Here is a 17,809-nt window from a genome sequence, read left to right as displayed (position 1 = left end):
ATATGGCATAACTGTATTGACATGAATAATTTGTAATAATATTTTTTTATAATTTTTGGAATTTTTTAATAATTTTTTAATTTTTCTTTTCTGTTCCTTTTCTTTTCCTTCCTTCTTTTTTAGCCTATTGTGACTAGTGAGTGTAGCCGGAGCAAGGCTAGGGCCACGAAGCGCTCGCCAGCTGGGGTGCCTCGCATGGCCTCGCCCAAATCTAGGCAAGGCTAGCCTTGCCATGATCTCGCCGGCCGCGAGCTAAGGCGACCTCGCCCACGGCTGGTAAGGCCATGGTTGCCTTCGCTCGTGGCCGCGCCTCATGATGGTCTGGGCAGATCTGGGCGAAAGTGAAACCAAAAGATATAATCATCACCTCTCTCTCTACCTTGTGCTCCAATCTAGGGTTTCCATCTTCCCCCAAAGTTGTCCTCTTGTGATTGCATTCTCTCTCTCTCTCTGCCATCGAGATCGAACCTCGAATTCGTTTCCGGTTTCGACATTGTCCGCTTTGCACATTCGTAAAGTTTTTCTGCTCCTTTTCTCTTTTTTGGTCATTGACTTGGAGGTTGCCATATGCTTGTCTGCTCATTCGATCTTTCCTTGATTCGCAATTGTTTTGGATGGTATCGGATGGCGAAGAGAGGCAGAACGTGAATCATGCGATGAGTTTCTGTTCTCTGGTGGTGGTAACGCCACGAATCGGATCGCTAGCAATGGAGACGATGGTGTTGTCTTCGGCATTTGCGATTACGAGAATGATTTGTACAGTCGAGATGGTGATTTGCTGGCCATGAAGCTATATCCGGTCTCGTTAGATCTGGGCGAGGCCGGGTGAGGGCCGTGACCCTTGCCGGTGGCTAGCGAGGGCTTCACGTTTCTCGCCTAGTGTTCGGCGAGTTTCGGCGACCCTTGCTGGCCACGGTGAAAAAAAAAAGGAAGGAAAAAAGAAAGAAAATTGAAAAAAAATATTAAAAAATGTTTACGTCAGCGCTAGTCTTGCCACGTAGGACGGCCGACGTCTACGTCAGTGTTTTTTGGCTAAAATTAGCCAGATGGACTCAATTAGCAAAACTGTAAAGGGTTTAGGACTAAATTGACATAATTGAAAGATTTATAACTGAATTAGCACAAATACAATAGGTTTAAGAAATTTTTTTTTGTAATTATCCCGAAAAATTTTTCTACACGTTCTTGGCACACACCAAGGCACAAAGCCAGAAAAACCCTTTTTAGAAAACTTATATTAAACCCGCAAGACGGACTCCAATACGAACTCGGGTTTCGTTCAATGATTTCAATCTTGAGACATATTCATCACACAAACGATGATTAATTGCCTAACTTGTAACACCATAGAGTGTGGGGATCCTACACAAAAACTTTCCACAACCTATTGCGTTTTGCCGGTTGGGCATTTATAGATTCATCTAGTTTTGTTTGGCCCAACCTTAACTGGCCTCTAAGGTTTGGTTTTATGAGGTCGTGTCGTGTTTTCAACGTGATAAATACGTGTGGTAGGGGATATTCGCTAGTTTAATCAGTCACTCTCAAGCCCCATCGACACTCACACTCGGACTCGGACTCGCCTATATAAATCGAAGGATTGTGCTCAACGAAACTCGCACTCATTCCATCATAAAACTTGTACAAATTCGTGATCTCACCAATCTTCTCAACTTTCACTCACCCGTCATGGAGTACACGGCAGAACAAACCCAGTTCCAAACATGCCAAGCGAATTTGCCGGAAGTCGTGGACACTATGCATCAAAGAAGATCGGCCAATTATAAGCCTAACATTTGGAAAGACGATTTCCTCCAGTCGCTTAACAGCAAACACGACCACGTAAGATTATAATTTGTACTTTCCGCACTAATGAGTTTGAGCTAATTTGGTCGTTAATTATTGACCTTGTTCTTTTTTTTTTTTATTGTCCTCTTTGATTCTAGCCATCTCTCTTCCTCACACGAGCGAACGGACATTGGCATGCAAGCACGCAAGTATTTGCACATGAGATTGATGTTTGAAATAGTATTTTGCTCCAAATTGATTTGTAACATCACAATTCATGATATTACCTATTAAATGTAGCTAGCATTGTTAAAGTTTTGGTCAATGTTATCATATATATCGGCCATCACAGCCAGACTTGATCTATAACTAACATATATTGTATAAAACCAATTCATATAGCTCTACATATGTATGGACTAAAATCAAAACATCTTGGCATTGCTCTATAGATTGAATTATTTGAGGCCTTTTCAAGGTAGATTTCGATCTAACGAATTCAACTCAATCCTGCAGAAAGACGGAATTAAAGAACGAGTGGAACGGCTCGTGGAGGAAGTAAAGCCAATGTTATCGGAAGAGGTCGATTCACTCGCCAAGTTAGAGTTAATTGACAGCATGACAAAACTGGGGTTGTCCAACCTTTTTGAGAATGAAATAAAAGAAGCTCTTGAAACACTTGCATCCATCAACAACGGCGTTTTCACCATGGAAGATCATCTCTATGCCAGTGCACTTCGGTTTAGACTCCTTAGACAGCATGGCCATGTCGTTTCGCAAGGTAAAGTTCTAAATATGGATGTGTGTGATTTCCTTCGTCTGAGATGTTACTATCAGATCACAACAGAAATAAAATAAAACAATAAATAATCCTATAGCTACTAAAGATTACTATATAAAGTTGGTTCCTTCCATACCGGTCCTAATATCCTTAGAATTACTGTTAATCAGTTAATGGAGAGATTGCATGAGCAATTAGTCTAAATCATAGACATCAACAGCTCCAAATATGTATCTACAAAACTTGACGTGATTTTCCACTCGTTTTTATTGTGATGACGAGCCTCACCAAAACTCTATGATTTATGAAATTCTTTCTGGAGATATCATTGAAAAGTTGACACCCATCGCCTTCTATATCACTTGTTGAGATTACAATTGAATTTTTAGTTCACCATACTGGAAAAGTCTTGCAATCGACATACCTATCTAGACTTAGTTCTACTGAAAAACGCTTCATATCTCTAGAGAAAGGACTATAAAAGAAAATTTATCTGTGGACTAGACGGTGAAGAAAGTTTCGTCCACAGAGAGGTATTATGACATTGGATGCATACAAGCCACTCAAAGTTCATATGTCGTTATTAACTCCTTTACAATGATATCTTCTGAGTCATCAGTCATTGTAGTTATAATATTGAGTAATAGCGAGTATGGTTAGTATTATCAGCAATTATTCTCGGTTCTGTCCGGTCATAAATCTTCGACTTACATTTTGTAATCAGATGAATTAAGGCCCTTCAAAGAAGGAAGCAACGCATTCAACATAAGCAATTGCAAAGATGTTGAAGCTATGATAGAGCTTCTTGAGGCTTCACATCTGGCTTTGGAAGGCGAAAACATTTTGGATGAAGCGAAAGCCTTCTCAACTGGGATTCTCCAAGAGAGAGTCTCCGGTTTGGACGGTCAGCTCTTGAAACGCGCCGTCCATGGTTTGGAGCTTTCGATGCACTGGAGGGTCCAGTGGTTTGACATCAAATCACAAATCGACATGCACGAGCAACAGGAGGACAAGCAAAGTAATCTGCTTGAGCTTGCCAAGCTCAATTTTAACACGGTTCAAGCCACACATCAAAGAGATCTTAGCGAGATATCCAGGTAATTTTAAGAGAATTCACAAATGATGTAGAAAATGTAGCGACTCATTCAACCAAGGTCATTTGTTTAAAAGATGTCATGTTCTATCTTCGACTCATGTCAGGATTAAAACATGACGAACTCAGTCATGATATATATGGCCTAAATTCATCCTGCGAATGTGCCTATTTTGAAGATATCTGTACCAGATATGATGTGATTTTCCTGACTTTTGATTCTGATTAGTTGCTCCGGAAAATTCAGGTGGTGGAGGAATCTGCGACTTATCGAGCATGTGGACTTCACGAGGGATCGGCTGGTCGAGAGTTTTTTGTGTGCCCTTGGACTCTCTCAGGAACCACGGTTCAGCTCGCTTCGCAAATCTCTCACCAAAGTCATCATCTTGATACTGGTGATCGACGATGTCTACGACCTTTATGGTTCATTGGAGGAGCTAGAATGCTTCACCGGCGCCATTATCAGGTTGGCCACGATTCCTCCCAATCTCTTCCTTTTGTCTCTGTTGAGTTTATTTTTGCTAACTGGAAAATCTGATGCTTCTAGATGGGACTCGGAGCAGATTCAACAGCTTCCCGAGTGCATGAAGGTCTGTTTCCGAGCGCTTCATGATGTTAATCACGAGATCGCTTATGATATTGGCAAGGATGAAGATTGGCATCGAGTGCTACCACATCTCACGAAAGCCGTAAGCAAAAAACTTTTGGATAATTGCATATACATGCATATGTCACCCTAATTAATTTTGTCCTTCATAATTGATCATCTCTGATTAAGTATTTTTGTTTTCCTTATTTTTCACAGTGGGCAGACTTTTGCAAAGCATTACTTACTGAAGCAAAGTGGGACAAATTGGGCTACACACCATCGTTGGAAGAGTATTTGAGCAATGCATGGACATCATCTTCAGGACCAATGATCTTGTCTCACGCTTATTTCTTTGTGGGACATATGAAATTGGAGGATGTAGCAGATTTGCTAGAGAGAAACAAGGATCTGATTTACAGTGTGTCCATGATAATTCGACTCTGCAACGACCTTGGAACGTCAGCGGTAATTATCAAACTTCTGTGCAGAAGTTATAAACCAACTGAATTTTACATGATGTTACAAATTCTTAGCTCGCGGAAAAATCTTGTACTAACACGACATAAGGTGTAATGGAATTAAGGAAATCGAATCTGATAAACACATTAAATTGATTTACTTGTTCAATTAGGCTGAAAGAGACAGAGGAGATGCTCCATCAGCAGTGGCGTGTTACATGCGAGAAGCGAACGTTCTGGAAGATGTCGCTAGGAAGCACATCAAGGAATTGATAAACGAAGCATGGAAAAGCATTAATGCTCATTTCTTCGGCAATGCCCAGACGCCGTCTGTCCAACCCTTCATTGATGTCACCGTGAATGCGGCTCGTGTTGCTCATATGCTTTACCAGTTTGGAGATGGGTTTGGCGTCCAGGATGGCGATATCAGGCGGCAAATTCTATCTGCCGTGGTCGAGCCTCTCGCTCTTGACTTAGATATTAGCGCAAGTGTAATTGCATAGCAAGTCCGTAAGCTAGACTAGCTACTGCTAGTCAAAAGATTGAGTACTATACGCAAATGGTATCATAATCTGCATAATAATTCACTCGGGTTTACAATGTTCAAATCTCTGCATGATGTCTATCTTACAATATCGCACAAAGTATCCATGCGCCTACTTGATTTGATTAACGCGAATCACACTCTCAAAAGAAATACTCGAGATCATAATAACTTGACCATTCATATCCGATGCCACATCAAATGATGCACTCCGTAGAATCAAAATCATGATGAGACTTATTCTATTGAATCAAGTCAATCACACCGTAAAAAATAATGGGACCACACTGGGAAATGGTGTGTTTCTCAAACCCCAATTACATCCAATAACTCATGTAGTGTTTAGCCCCATAAAACACTCGAATTCTTGGATGTAATTTTCCGAAGAAAGACCCACGACTGCCAAGCGCTCGTTTGAGCGTTGCTTCACTGCTCCGTAATCTGCTGGCCTAGTTCAAGTATATATTTCCGAAGGGACGTCCATTGGCCGAATTCAATTTGGAATACAAATCACTGAGACACGGTCAACCCAAAGTCCAAGTTGGACTTTCCTCAATTTCCTAATGCCCAAGAAAACGGGTATGTTCGCTTTCATCGCTTAAGGTATTAATTCTTGTTGTAGGTCCAAATTTAAGGGGAAATACTTTGACATATTTCCAAATAATTGAAAAGGGTTCTAAGTTTTGTGTTCCGGAGACGTTTGGATGTCATATCTCAAACGCTAAAATGATGGAGAAAAAAAAGTATGAGAAGAATGGGGACTTGACGCCTCCTTTCACATGAAAGCCACGATGAAAACGACATGTGAATTGACGAATGAGGAATCATATATGCAAAATAAACTTAAGAAGAAATATGACTTTGATACCGGGTTAGCATGTGTCCAATTAAAAGCTTAAAACTTTTAGTTGGAAGGAGACAACAATGCATATAAAGGATAATTTATAACTCCATAAATTAGTGATGTGGTGATCATATTTAGATTAGAGAGGATTTCCATCACTTTCTCAATGCTAGCGGAGACAATTGATCAAAAGTCAATGCTGACAAATTTAATTCACGTTATTGTTGCTTTTTAAATGGTTGTAATTTTGGTTTCATTTATTCGCGAAAAATGAATAATTTGAAAAATATTTTCTTAAAAATGATGGCTTGTATTGCTTCCAAAAATGAATAAATGATAAATATTTTCATCGTTCAAGAAAATATTTAGACATAAATTGTTATCGATGATGAAAACATATTTTATTAAATAATTATTTCAAGCGATAGAAGTGGTTATTTTAGCAAAATATTTTCTAAATTATTCATCTTTCGTGAAATAAACAGGGCTTTGGAAAGAAAGAATTTATGGGATGAAATTCTCTTGCTATTTGGCGGTATCACAACTATCTATATCAATTCTTCTGGGCTACAGCCTTTATACATGGAAAGATAAAATCCTCTATACAAAGAAAGAAAAAATGAATTTGTCAGCTTTGGAAACTTTCACGCAACTTGCCAATAGTATAAGAATTGCCTGACTGGTCTTGATTTGATTAAGAGCAATTTTTGGAATTGCTTTGCTGTTGAGAGAGGCGTTCCATCGCAAGAGAGGCGTTCCACCGCAAATGCCGATCTTGGACCGTAAATGAAGAAACCGTTATCGTGCAAGAGGCTTTGTGAGTGCATCCGTGAGTTGATCATGAGTAGACACATGACTCACTTGTAACAAGCCTTTGTTAACCATGTCGCGAACAAAATTATAATCAATGGCAATGTGTTTCATCTTAGAGTGAAAAATAGGATTAGCGCACACATATGTAGCACCAATGTTATTGCAATAGATGCCAGGTGTGCTCGAAGAAGATACTCCTAGTTCATGCAGGAGTGAATCCATGTGAGCTCAGAAGCTGTCACAGCCATAGCACAATACTTGGCTTTGGTTGATGAACGAGCAATAGACCGTTGTTTTCGAGAGCACCATGATATAGGATATTGGCCAGTATAAACTATATAGGCGATTGTAGACTTACGGTCATCCATATTACCTGCCCAATCAACATCAGAGAATGCATGAAGCGACGGAGAGGGACTACTTCGCAAGTCCAGGCCAAGATTAATAGTCCCTTTGAGATAATGCAAAACACGTTTAATAGCACTCCAATGTAACTCTGTCGGTTGATGCATAAACTGAGAGAGTTTGTTGAAGACAAAAGCAATATCAGGTCTTGTGAATGCAAGATATTGAAGAGTACCAACAATCTTCCTATATTTAGTTGCATTGGTATTGTGACAACCCGGTCCAATGAGGGCGGGGAGTGGTCGCCGAGGTCCGAGGCTTGGACAAAGAGCAGCTCCTGGCAGGCTTCTAGGATGGCGAAGGGGGCACGTCTCTTGTCCCACATCGCCTAGGGAGGGAGCATTGGGCTTACTTATAAAGGCTTGGGAAGCCTTAACTTGCAAGAGGCCTTTTCTGAGGGTAGTATGGGTTGCCCTCGGAGGAACAAAACCGTGAGGATTTAGTGTCCAAAGCGGACAATATCTTGCGAGTAGGACCCAGGTCGTTACAGGTATGAGGTGACCCATCAACAAGAGTGAGAGAGCTGTCAGTAGCCATTGGGTTGGTAATCTCCTTGGGTCCTAACATGGTTGCTCGATCAAGAATGTCCCTTATATACTTGTGTCGTGTGAGAAACAGACCAGATTTTGTGCGTATCACCCCAACTCCCAAGAAGTAATCTAGATTCCCTAGATCCTTTAGTGAGAATTTACCTGCAAGAGCTCTTACAAATTTTTGCAAATATTTTGTATCAATTCCTATCAGGATCAAATCATCTACATAAACCAAGAAATAAGCAATGATGTCATCATGTCTGTATATACAGAGCGAGGAATGCAATTTGGATTGGATAAATCCAAATGAGTTTACAAAGGAACTAAGTGCTGGATACCACGTGCGAGGGGCTTGCTTAGGAACGTAAATAGCCTTCTTCAATCAACATATGTGATGCGGATGTGACTGATCGACAAATCCCGGTGGTTGATGCACATAGACTTCCTCCATAAGAATGCCATGTAAGAAAGCATTGTTGACATCCAATAGAAGGGGCCAACCTTTGAAAAGGCCAGACAAAGAACAACCAGTATTGTGGCGGGTTTAACAACTGGACTAAATTTATGATCATAGTCAAGTCCTGGTCATTGGTGGAATCCCTTGGCGACAAGTCATGCCTTGTACCAAGTGATGGTACCATCTGAATTTCCCTTGACTCGAAATATCCACTTGTAGCCAATAATATTATGATGAGGCTCCGGTGGTGCAAGTTGCCATGTACCATTTCGGAGAGTTGCATTAAATTCCTCCTACATAGCAGTGCGCCATTTTGGATCTTTTAAGGCTTGGGAAACACACGTTGGTTCAAGTAAGGGAGGTAAAGGATGTTTGGTGGCTGAATGTATCTGCTTGGGTTTGTAAATTTTATTCTGAGAGCGAGTGATCATCATATGAGAACGTGTGGGCACTGATGGAATTGTGGTGGAGGGGCCGAATGAAGTGTTTGAGTCCGTGTGAGGCATAGATGGAGCTTCACTGGTTGGTGATGGATCTGCATTGGGGGACGTTAAATTGGTGTTTTTTACCAAAGTCGTGAGGCCATTCAAATGGTGATCTAGAACTTCTCCATCCATTGAACTTGAAAGACTTGTCTGACCATGCATGGTATGGCTTGGCTGTCTTGTGTTGGAAGAGGTGGCTGGATATTTTATTAAAAAACGAGAGGGTGCATAGGTACTTTGAGGTGGTAGAGACAGGGATTGAGAACTATTACGATAGAGTGATTGAGCATGTTTGGAGTAAAGAAAAATGGACTCATGAAAACCTACATGACGTGAGACAAAGACTTTGTTTTGTTGAGGACATTTGTAAGCACTTTGATTAAGAGAGTAACCCAAAAAAATACAAGATTTCGATCGATATTCAAGTTTGTGCTTGCCATATGGTTTAAGCCATGGATAACATAGGCAACCAAAAACTCGAAATTTCGAGTAATTTGGACAAAAGTCGAAGAGTCTCAAAAGGAGATTTGAGTCCTTAGACCGGTGTAGGTAGACGATTTACTAGATATGTAGTAGCTTGAAATGAATAGAACCAAAATGAGAATGGAAGAGATGCTTGATGAAGCAATGTAAGACTTGTTTCGACAACATGCCTATGACAACGCTCCGCAATCCCATTATGTTGGGGTGTGTGTGGTTGGTGCTTGTAAATGTGTAATCCCATGATACAAGAAAAATCCTTTTTATTTTTTATTCTCCACCACCATCAGAATAAATTGATGCTATGGGATTTTGAAAGTAATTTTCCACCAATTTCTTGAATTTTAGAAATAGAGCGAAAATGTCGTATTTTTGTTTGATTGTGTAGGAGCCAGATGTATCTAGTATAGTGATCCACGAAAATAACAAAATACGAAAAGCCATCTATTGATTTCACTGGAGCGGGCCCCGAAACATCACTGTAAATGAGTTCAAGAGGTCGTCGACTAGACAATGTAGAAACACCAAATGGAAGTCTATGACTTTTATTACATTGACATGAGTCGCACAAAGATCTAGAACGTGACTTGGAAATTGAAGGAATTGACTTCGATTTTAAAAGAAACTCTAAGATTTGATGAAAGGGATGACCAAGACGTCGATTCCAATCACTGGAGGATACATGGACACCAATCATAGTGGAGGGTGGTGTATGAGTCACATGGAGTGACGATGAAATAGACATCATTGTTATTCAAGCCTTGTGTGCGCGTCGCCCCGTGCGCTGATCCTTCACCAAAAAATGGTTGGGTAAAAAATTCCACGGACGTTTGGTTAGTCTTGCAAAACTTTGAAATAGATATCAAGTTTTTACTAATATTAGGAACACACAAAACATTCAACAATGAATATGAAACAGCAAGAGAGGAAAGTTTAGTTGAACCCGTGCATGTAATTTGCAAACTTGAGCCATCACCAATGACGATTTCGTCTACGCCTTCATAATTAGAATGAAGAGACAGATTTTTCAGGCTTGAAGTGACATGATGAGACGTTCTAAAGTCCATGAGCCATCCTTCCAAAGCTTGGCGAGATAACAGTGTACTGTTTGCAGTAGGAGCAGAGGAGAAATATTGTTTGGCCTGATAGCATTGCTTGGCTGAGTGCCCTACCCATTCACATAGTTGGCACCTGACTCGTGCTTTTTGAATGGGTTGATTATAATCATAATCATTGCTCCTTCGCCAATGAGATTGTCAAGTTGACTGGAAAGAGTTCGAGCCTCGAATCGAAATAGGGCACTGGTTAGTGTTCCTGTGAGAGACTCTCTTGGCAAGATTTGTAGTGATAAGAGTCAATTCACCTTGACTCTCTTCCCTTTTTAGATATTGCTCGAAGTCAACAAGTTTATCATGGAGTTCCTCAAAGGAAATAGGTGACTCACGTGCTTTGATGGCGACAAAAATTTCCTTGAATTCGGAGCCTAGCCCATTTAGAACATGTATTATCAAATCATCTTCACTAATAGGAGAGTTGATGATAGCAAGTTCATCAACAATTCCTTTGATGACTTGTAAATACTCAGCCACTGATCGAGTGTCACGTTTTGTGAGGATTAAATGCTCCTTTAGACTCATGACCACGAACGTGTCTTGTTGGCAAAGAGATGTGAAAGTTTGTTCCAAGCCTCATATGCTGTTTTGGTAGAAGCAATGAGAGGCACGATTGAGTCCGAAGTGAAAGCTATGATTGCATGAAGCAATAGTTGATCCTGGCATACCCAATGAGAATAGGATGGATTGGCACTAGTTTTGCCATCAATAGTAATGGTGTTAGACGGACACGGTAAAGTTCCATCTACATACCCCATTAAGTCGTAACCCAGGAGTAGAGAATTAAATTGAGCCAACCAGGACGGATAATTCATCAATGTTAGCTTGAGAGGTAGTTGCACAGGTGCATTGATCAACACAAGCACAATGGTGTTATTTGAAGAGGGGCTAGTGACTATCATAGGAGTGTCGATGTTTGAGGATTCTTCTGACATTGAAAAAAAGATGAATGATGCGCTTATGAGCAGTAAGCTCTTATACTATAAAGAATTGGACAAGATACACTTTTACTATTATTTCTTACATGTATTTAAAGTACAAGGTAGCTGATAGTTTATGGAAAGACATCACCTAGAATAACTGTAATACAATAACTTTCCTAGCTACAGCCTTTATACATGGAAAGATAAAATCCTCTATACAAAGAAAGATAAAATGAATTTGTTAGCTTTGGAAAGTCTCACTGCACTTGCCAATAGTACAAGAATTGCTTGACTGGTGTTGATTTGATTGAGAGTAATTTTTGGAATTGCTTTGCTATTGAGAGATATTTTCTCCAATACGAACAAGTGCAAACTTTTGCGAAAAAACATGCATCTATACAGTAATAAATTAGAAAACAAATGAGTAAACTGGATACCGGATTTATATGATTTGATCGCTATGATCTACTCCGGGGAGAATAACATAAGATTCCACTATATATTAAGTGATACAATGAAGATGACAATCACTTTCCAGTCACTCAAACATTCACGGTATCTCCTAGCTCTTAATTACATCCAATAACTCGCATTGTCTTTAGCTCTTGCAATTCTTCGTGAAACAATTTATCAATCTTACAAAGGAATGCATAGAGTTGATCTAACGACATAAGGTTTTTTCAGATTAGGTGCAAAGTCAACAAAACTCACGGTGGAAAATTTTTGTGTATGTTCTGCGTACACACCAAGGCACAAAGCCAAAAAAAAAGACCAAATTAGAAAAATTACATTAATCCCATGAGACCGACTCTAGTACTAACTCGGATTTTGGAAATCTACAATTTCATAGCTTTAGTTGGTCTTAACAAATCAGCAACTTAAAAGTCCTAGTCCAACTGTCCTTGAGGACCGACCTATGTTCGCTCGATGCGGACTGTACTTCCAAAAACTTCGATTCGGGTTGGCTTTTTTAATCTCAAGACATATTGTCAAACACAAAGCATGATTGATTGCCCAAATTGACAAGACTATAGTGGAGTACTCTACCAACAAATATCGAGAAAAGTACCAGAAAAGTCATAAACCTATTGCACTTATGCCAATTCAATCATAAATATTTCAATTGTACCAATTGAGTCCTAAATCTTTTTACGATTTGCCAATATAGTCCATCCGGCCAGTTTTTTTATTTTTTTGTTTTGTTTTCTCATTCCTTTTTATTCTTTGTTTTTTTTTTTGCACAACTCACCAACCACAAACGAGGGCGTCGGGCCCTCATCCAGATCAAGACGAGGGCTGACACTCTCGCCTGTTGGCAAGCGAGGGCATCGCGACCCTCACCAAGACCAGGCGAGGGCAATGTAGCCTTCACCTGCCAATTGTCGAGGGTGTCGGCCCTCGCCTGGATTTGGGTGATGGGTGAGGGTCGATACCCTTGCTTGTTGGCTTGCAAGGGCCACGACACCCTTGACTAGACTAGGTGAGGGTTGTTAGCCCTTGCCTGTGGCTAGCCATAGTTGATCGGTGACCTCGTTGGGCCATAGTTGTGAAAAGAAAAGTAAGGAAAGAAAATAAAAGAGAAAAGAAAAGAAGAAAAAGAAAAGAAAAACAACTAAACATAAATTTTTTTTTAGGAAAGAAAATAAAAGAGAAAAGAAAAGAAGAAAAAGAAAAGAAAAACAACTAAACAAAAAAAAAGATAATTTTTTTTAAAAAAAATTTTAAAATTGTCCACATCAGCTTTAGCCATGCTAGATCAGCCGCACAACGTAGGATGTCCGACGTCCATGTCAATAATTTTCAGTCAAAATTGCGGGATGGACTACATTAATAAATTGTTAAAAGGTTTAGGACTCAATTGGCACAATTGAAAGGTTTATGACTGAATTGACACATGTTCAATAAATTTAGGCATTTTTTGGTACTTTTGCCAACAAATATCCATATCATCTAGAGAATTGGATTGCGCACCCACTGTATTCCTAATTAGTCCCTCAATTCTGATTTTTTGGCTAGACGAATGTGACTTGCGTTTCGCCGGCTAGGCATCTATAGATTCATCTAAGTTTTGGTTTCTGAGGTCGTGTCGTGTTCTCAACGTGATAAATGCGTTTGGTCGGAGATATTTGATAGTTTACATCGTGTGGCCGGAGATATTCAACGGTCACTCTCAAGCCCCAACCGCACTCACCCTCGGAATTGCCTATATAAATCGAAGCATTGGGGTCCATAACACTCACACTCATTCCATCACTACTAAATTTGTACAAATTCGTGATCTCACCATCATCTTCTCAACTTTCACTCACTCGTCATAGAGTACAAATCAGAACAAGTCCAGTTCCAACCACGCCAAGCGAATTCACGGCAAGTCAGAGACAAGATGCATCAAAGAAGATCCGCAAATTATAAGCCTAACATTTGGAATTACGATTTCCTTCAGTCGCTTAACAGCAAACACAACATCGTAAGATTATAATTTTAACCTTCCGCACTACTGAGTTCGAATTAATTTAATCGGTCATTATCGACATTGTTCTTTTTTGGGAAAAAATCACAAAAAACCCCAAATTTTGCCATTTGTGACACATTTACCCCAAACTTTTTTTTGTGACACCAAAAACCCCGAACTTTGCTTTTTGTGACACATTTACCCCAATGTATTTAGTCCATGGGCATTTTCGTCTTTTTTGCTTTTTCTTTTTTTTTTCTTTGTTTTCCTTTCCGGCGAGGGGGGGCCTCGCCGGCGTCGGGCGAGGGCTGCCCTCGCCGGCGTCGGGCGAGGTTCGCCCTCGCCCGGGCGAGCGAGGGGCCTCGCCGGCCGGCGAGGTTCGCCTCGCCCGGGCGAGCGAGGGCGGCCCTCGCCGCTGCCGGCGAGGTTCGCCCTCGCTCGGGCGAGCGAGGCGGCCTTGCCCCGACTCGAGGCGAGGCTCGACCCTCGCCCGCATCGGCGAGGGTCGACCTCGCCCGAGTCTGCGAGGGCTGCCTCGGCCGCCCGGCGAGGGCGACCCTCCCGTCGGCGAGGTCCGCCCTGCTCGGGCGAGCGAGGCGACCCTCGCCCGATCCGGGCGAGGTCGACCCTCGCCGGCGTCGAGCGAGGGCGACCCTCGCGAGCGACGCCGGCCGGCAGGGTCGCCCTCGCCCGATCCGGCGAGGGCCGCCCGACGCCGGCGAGGGTCGACCTCGCCAGGATCGGGCGAGGTCGCCCTCGCTCGCCCGAGCGAGGGCGACCTCGCTAGAGCGCGGCAAGGGTCGCCTCGCCGGGCGAGCGAGGGCGGCCCTCGCTCGACTCAAGCGAGGTCGACCTCGCCCGACTCGCGAGGTCGATCCTGCCCGACGCCGGCGAGGGTCGACCTCGCTCGCCCGCCGAGGCCGCCTCGCTCGCCCGGGCGAGGGCGAACCTCGCCGACGCCGGCGAGGGCCGCCCTCGCTCGACGCCGGTGAGGGCCCCCCTCGCCGGATCCGAAGAGGCCCCCCCTCGCCGGAAAGGAAAAAAAAAGAAAAAGCAAAAAAGGCGAAAATGCCCATGGACTAAATACATTGGGGTAAATGTGTCACAAAAAGCAAAGTTCGGGATTTTTGGTGTTACAAAAAAAAGTTCAGGGTAAATGTGTCACAGATGGCAAAGTTTGGGGTTTTTGGTGGTTTTTTCCCTTCTTTTTTGGTGTCATCCTTAGTAACAGTGATCTCTTCGTCATACGAGCGAATGGACATTGGCATGCAATCATGCAAGTATTTGCACATGAGATACACATTGATGTTTTTCCGAAATTGTGCATGGTAGTATTTTGCTTGGGAAAAGTGTCAGAAAAGTCCTAAACCAATTGTGTTTGTGCCAATTTAGTTCTAAACATTTTGACATAGTGTCAATTCAGTTTTTTCAGCTATTTTTGGCCAGATATTGCTGATGTGGACATCGGGCGGCCTACGTGGCACCGCTGATGCTGATGTGGATAAATTTCTAATAATATTTTAATATTTTTTTCAATTTTCTTATTATTTTTCCTAATTTTTTTTCTTTCTTCCTCCTTTTGTCGGTGACTAGCCATTGGCCATGGCCTAGCGGGTTGGCCTTACTTGGGCGAGGGTCGCCGTTGACCGGCTAGGCGAGGGCTCCCCTCGCTAGATCTGGCGAGGCCAGCCCTAGCCCGGGCCATGGTGGTCTCACCGGGTGTCGCTTGGGCGAAGGCAACACCCAGCGAGGCTATCGTGGCCTAGGTGAGGGTTGGCCTCACCAGATCTAGTGAGGGGAGCCAGGGCACGCCTTCGCTTGGCCGGGCCTGTGGCCGGTCACGGGTAAAAGTAGGAAGAAAGAAAAAAAGAAAAAAATCAGAAAAAATAATAAAAGGTCGAAAAATATTGTAAAAAATTATCCACATCAGCGCCGACGGTGTCATGGAGGTTAGCTAACGTCAATGTCAACAATATCTAGCCAAAATTAGGTGGAAGAATTGAATTGACACTATATCAAAAGGTTTATAACTAAATTGGCCAAAAAAAAAAAAGTTTAGGATTTTTCTGGCACCTTTCCCTATTTTGCTCCAAATTCATTTGTAACTTCACATGCGTGATATTTATATATGTCATTACCTATTAAATGTTGCTAGTAATGTTTAAGTTTTGGTGAATCTTATCAAATATATCGGCCATCACATCCAGACTTGGTTTATAGCTAATATATAATGTACAAAACCAATTTATATAGCTCTACATATGCATGTACTAAAATCATAACATCTTGGCATTGCTCTATAGATTGACTTATCTAAGGCCTTTACGAGGTAGATTTGATCTAACAAGAAGTTCGACTCAATTCTGTAGAAAGAAGGAATTAAGGAACGGGTGGAACAGCTCGTGGAGGAAGTAAAGCCAATGTTATCGGAAGGAGTCGATTCACTCGCCAAGTTAGAGTTGATTGACAGCATTAGAAAATTGGGGTTGTCCAACCTTTTTGACAATGAAATGACAGAAGCTCTCGAAACGGTTGCATCCACCAACGGTGGCGTTTTCAACATGGAAGATCATCTCTACACCAGTGCACTTCGGTTTAGACTCCTTCAACAGCATGGCCATGTTGTTTCAGAACGTAAGTTCTTAATATTGAACCATGGGGAAAAGTGTCAAAAAAAGTTCGAAACATTTTGCATTGTTACCAATTTAGTCTTAAATCTTTTTTTAGTGCCAATTCAGTCCTAAACCTTTTGCATTGGTGCCAATTTAATTGTAAACCTTTTTTTAGTACCAATTCAGTCCTAAACTTTTTGCGTTGGTGCCAATTTAGTCATAAACCTTTTTTTATGCTAATTCAGTCCTAAACCTTTTGTATTAGTACCAATTCAGTCGTAAACCTTTTATCTTTGTGCCAATTCAGTCCTTCTGACCAATTTTGGCCGAATTTTGTTGACGTGGACGCTAGCGGGCCGGCAGCCGGTCACCAGCGCTAATGTGGACAACCTTAATAATATTTTAATATTTTTTTAATATTTTTATTTATTTTTTTCTTTTTTCTTTCCATCCCCTCCCCTCCCTCCTTCATCTAGCTGGTCGCCGGATTGGCGATTGGCCAGAGGCCAAAGGTCGGCGAGGCTGGCGATGTTGGACCTCGCCCGCTGGCGAAGGCCAGCCTTGCCATGGCTGGGCGAGGCCCGACCTCGCCGGAGGTCGCAAGGTCGAAGGTCTCTAGTGAGGGCTCGAGCTTCGCCATTGGCTGGGCGAGGCCCGACCTCGCCAGATTCGACGAGGTTGGGCCTCGCCGGATTTGGTGAGGTCGAGCCTTGACGATGGCTAGGCGAGGCCTGACCTTGCCAGATCTAGCGAGGTTCAACCTCGCCCAGCCATGGCGAGGCTCGCCTTCGCTGTGGCCGGTGAAGGCGAGCCTCGCCAGTGGTCGGCGAGGTCGACCTCGCCGACCTCTGGCCTCTGGCCAGTCACCGGTCCGGTGACCGGTTGGAGGAAGGAGGGAGGGGAGGGAAAAAAAAGAAAAAACAGAAAGAAAAAAAATGTCAAAAAAATATTAAAATATTATTAAAGTTGTCCACGTCAGCGCCGGTGACCGGCTGCCGGCCGGCCAGCGTTCACGTCAGTAAAATCCAGCTAAAATTGGCCGGAATGACTAAATTGACACAAATGCAAAAGGTTTAGGGCTGAATTAGCACAAATGCAAAAGGTTTATGATTGAATTGACACAAATGCCAAAGGTTTAGGACTTTTTTGACACTTTTCCCTTGAACCGTGTGAATTCATTCATTTGAGATGTTACAATCAAAGCACAACCGATATCAATTTAATCAATGAAGATAACTATACAAAAGTTGGATCCTTCCAAACCAGTCTTAATATCCTTAGAATTACTTTTAATCAATCAATGTCCAGAATGCATGAGGAATTAGTGTAAATCATGGACGTAAATTGCTCCTATTTATGTACAGAGAAAATTGACGTGAGTTTCCAGCTTGTGAGTATTGTGATTACAAGCCTCACCCAACATCTATGAATCATGAAATTCTT

The 17,809-nt window shown here is 42.1% G+C and overlaps 1 protein-coding gene across 4 annotated transcripts in view; it reads left to right on the top strand.

Annotated features, from left to right (window-relative positions):
* The first annotated feature begins 1,598 nt into the window (after window positions 1–1,598).
* The window catches only part of LOC115677787 ((E,E)-alpha-farnesene synthase-like), a 52,667-nt gene continuing 36,456 nt past the window's right edge, over window positions 1,599–17,809 (top strand). Inside the window, exons 1-7 of one of the 4 annotated variants that reach the window (XM_056303849.1) lie at window positions 1,602–1,839; window positions 2,302–2,566; window positions 3,291–3,663; window positions 3,907–4,125; window positions 4,207–4,348; window positions 4,465–4,713; window positions 4,880–5,314. In XM_056303849.1, coding sequence (XP_056159824.1) covers window positions 1,687–1,839; window positions 2,302–2,566; window positions 3,291–3,663; window positions 3,907–4,125; window positions 4,207–4,348; window positions 4,465–4,713; window positions 4,880–5,209 — 1,731 coding nt within the window. In that variant the 5' untranslated portion in view covers window positions 1,602–1,686 and the 3' untranslated portion in view covers window positions 5,210–5,314. Of the gene's footprint in view, window positions 1,840–2,301; window positions 2,567–3,290; window positions 3,664–3,906; window positions 4,349–4,464; window positions 4,714–4,879; window positions 5,315–17,809 lie in introns of those variants that run through there. The other 3 variants (XM_056303848.1, XM_056303851.1, XM_056303850.1) reach the window with 3 other exon arrangements.

This window comes from Syzygium oleosum, unplaced genomic scaffold, assembly GCF_021117445.2.
Source record: "Syzygium oleosum isolate NSW1041296 unplaced genomic scaffold, Sole_v2.1 Sole_v2.29, whole genome shotgun sequence".
Lineage (NCBI taxonomy): Eukaryota > Viridiplantae > Streptophyta > Magnoliopsida > Myrtales > Myrtaceae > Syzygium > Syzygium oleosum.
Note: the sequence above shows the minus strand (reverse complement) of the source record. Positions and strands in the feature narration are given on the sequence as shown.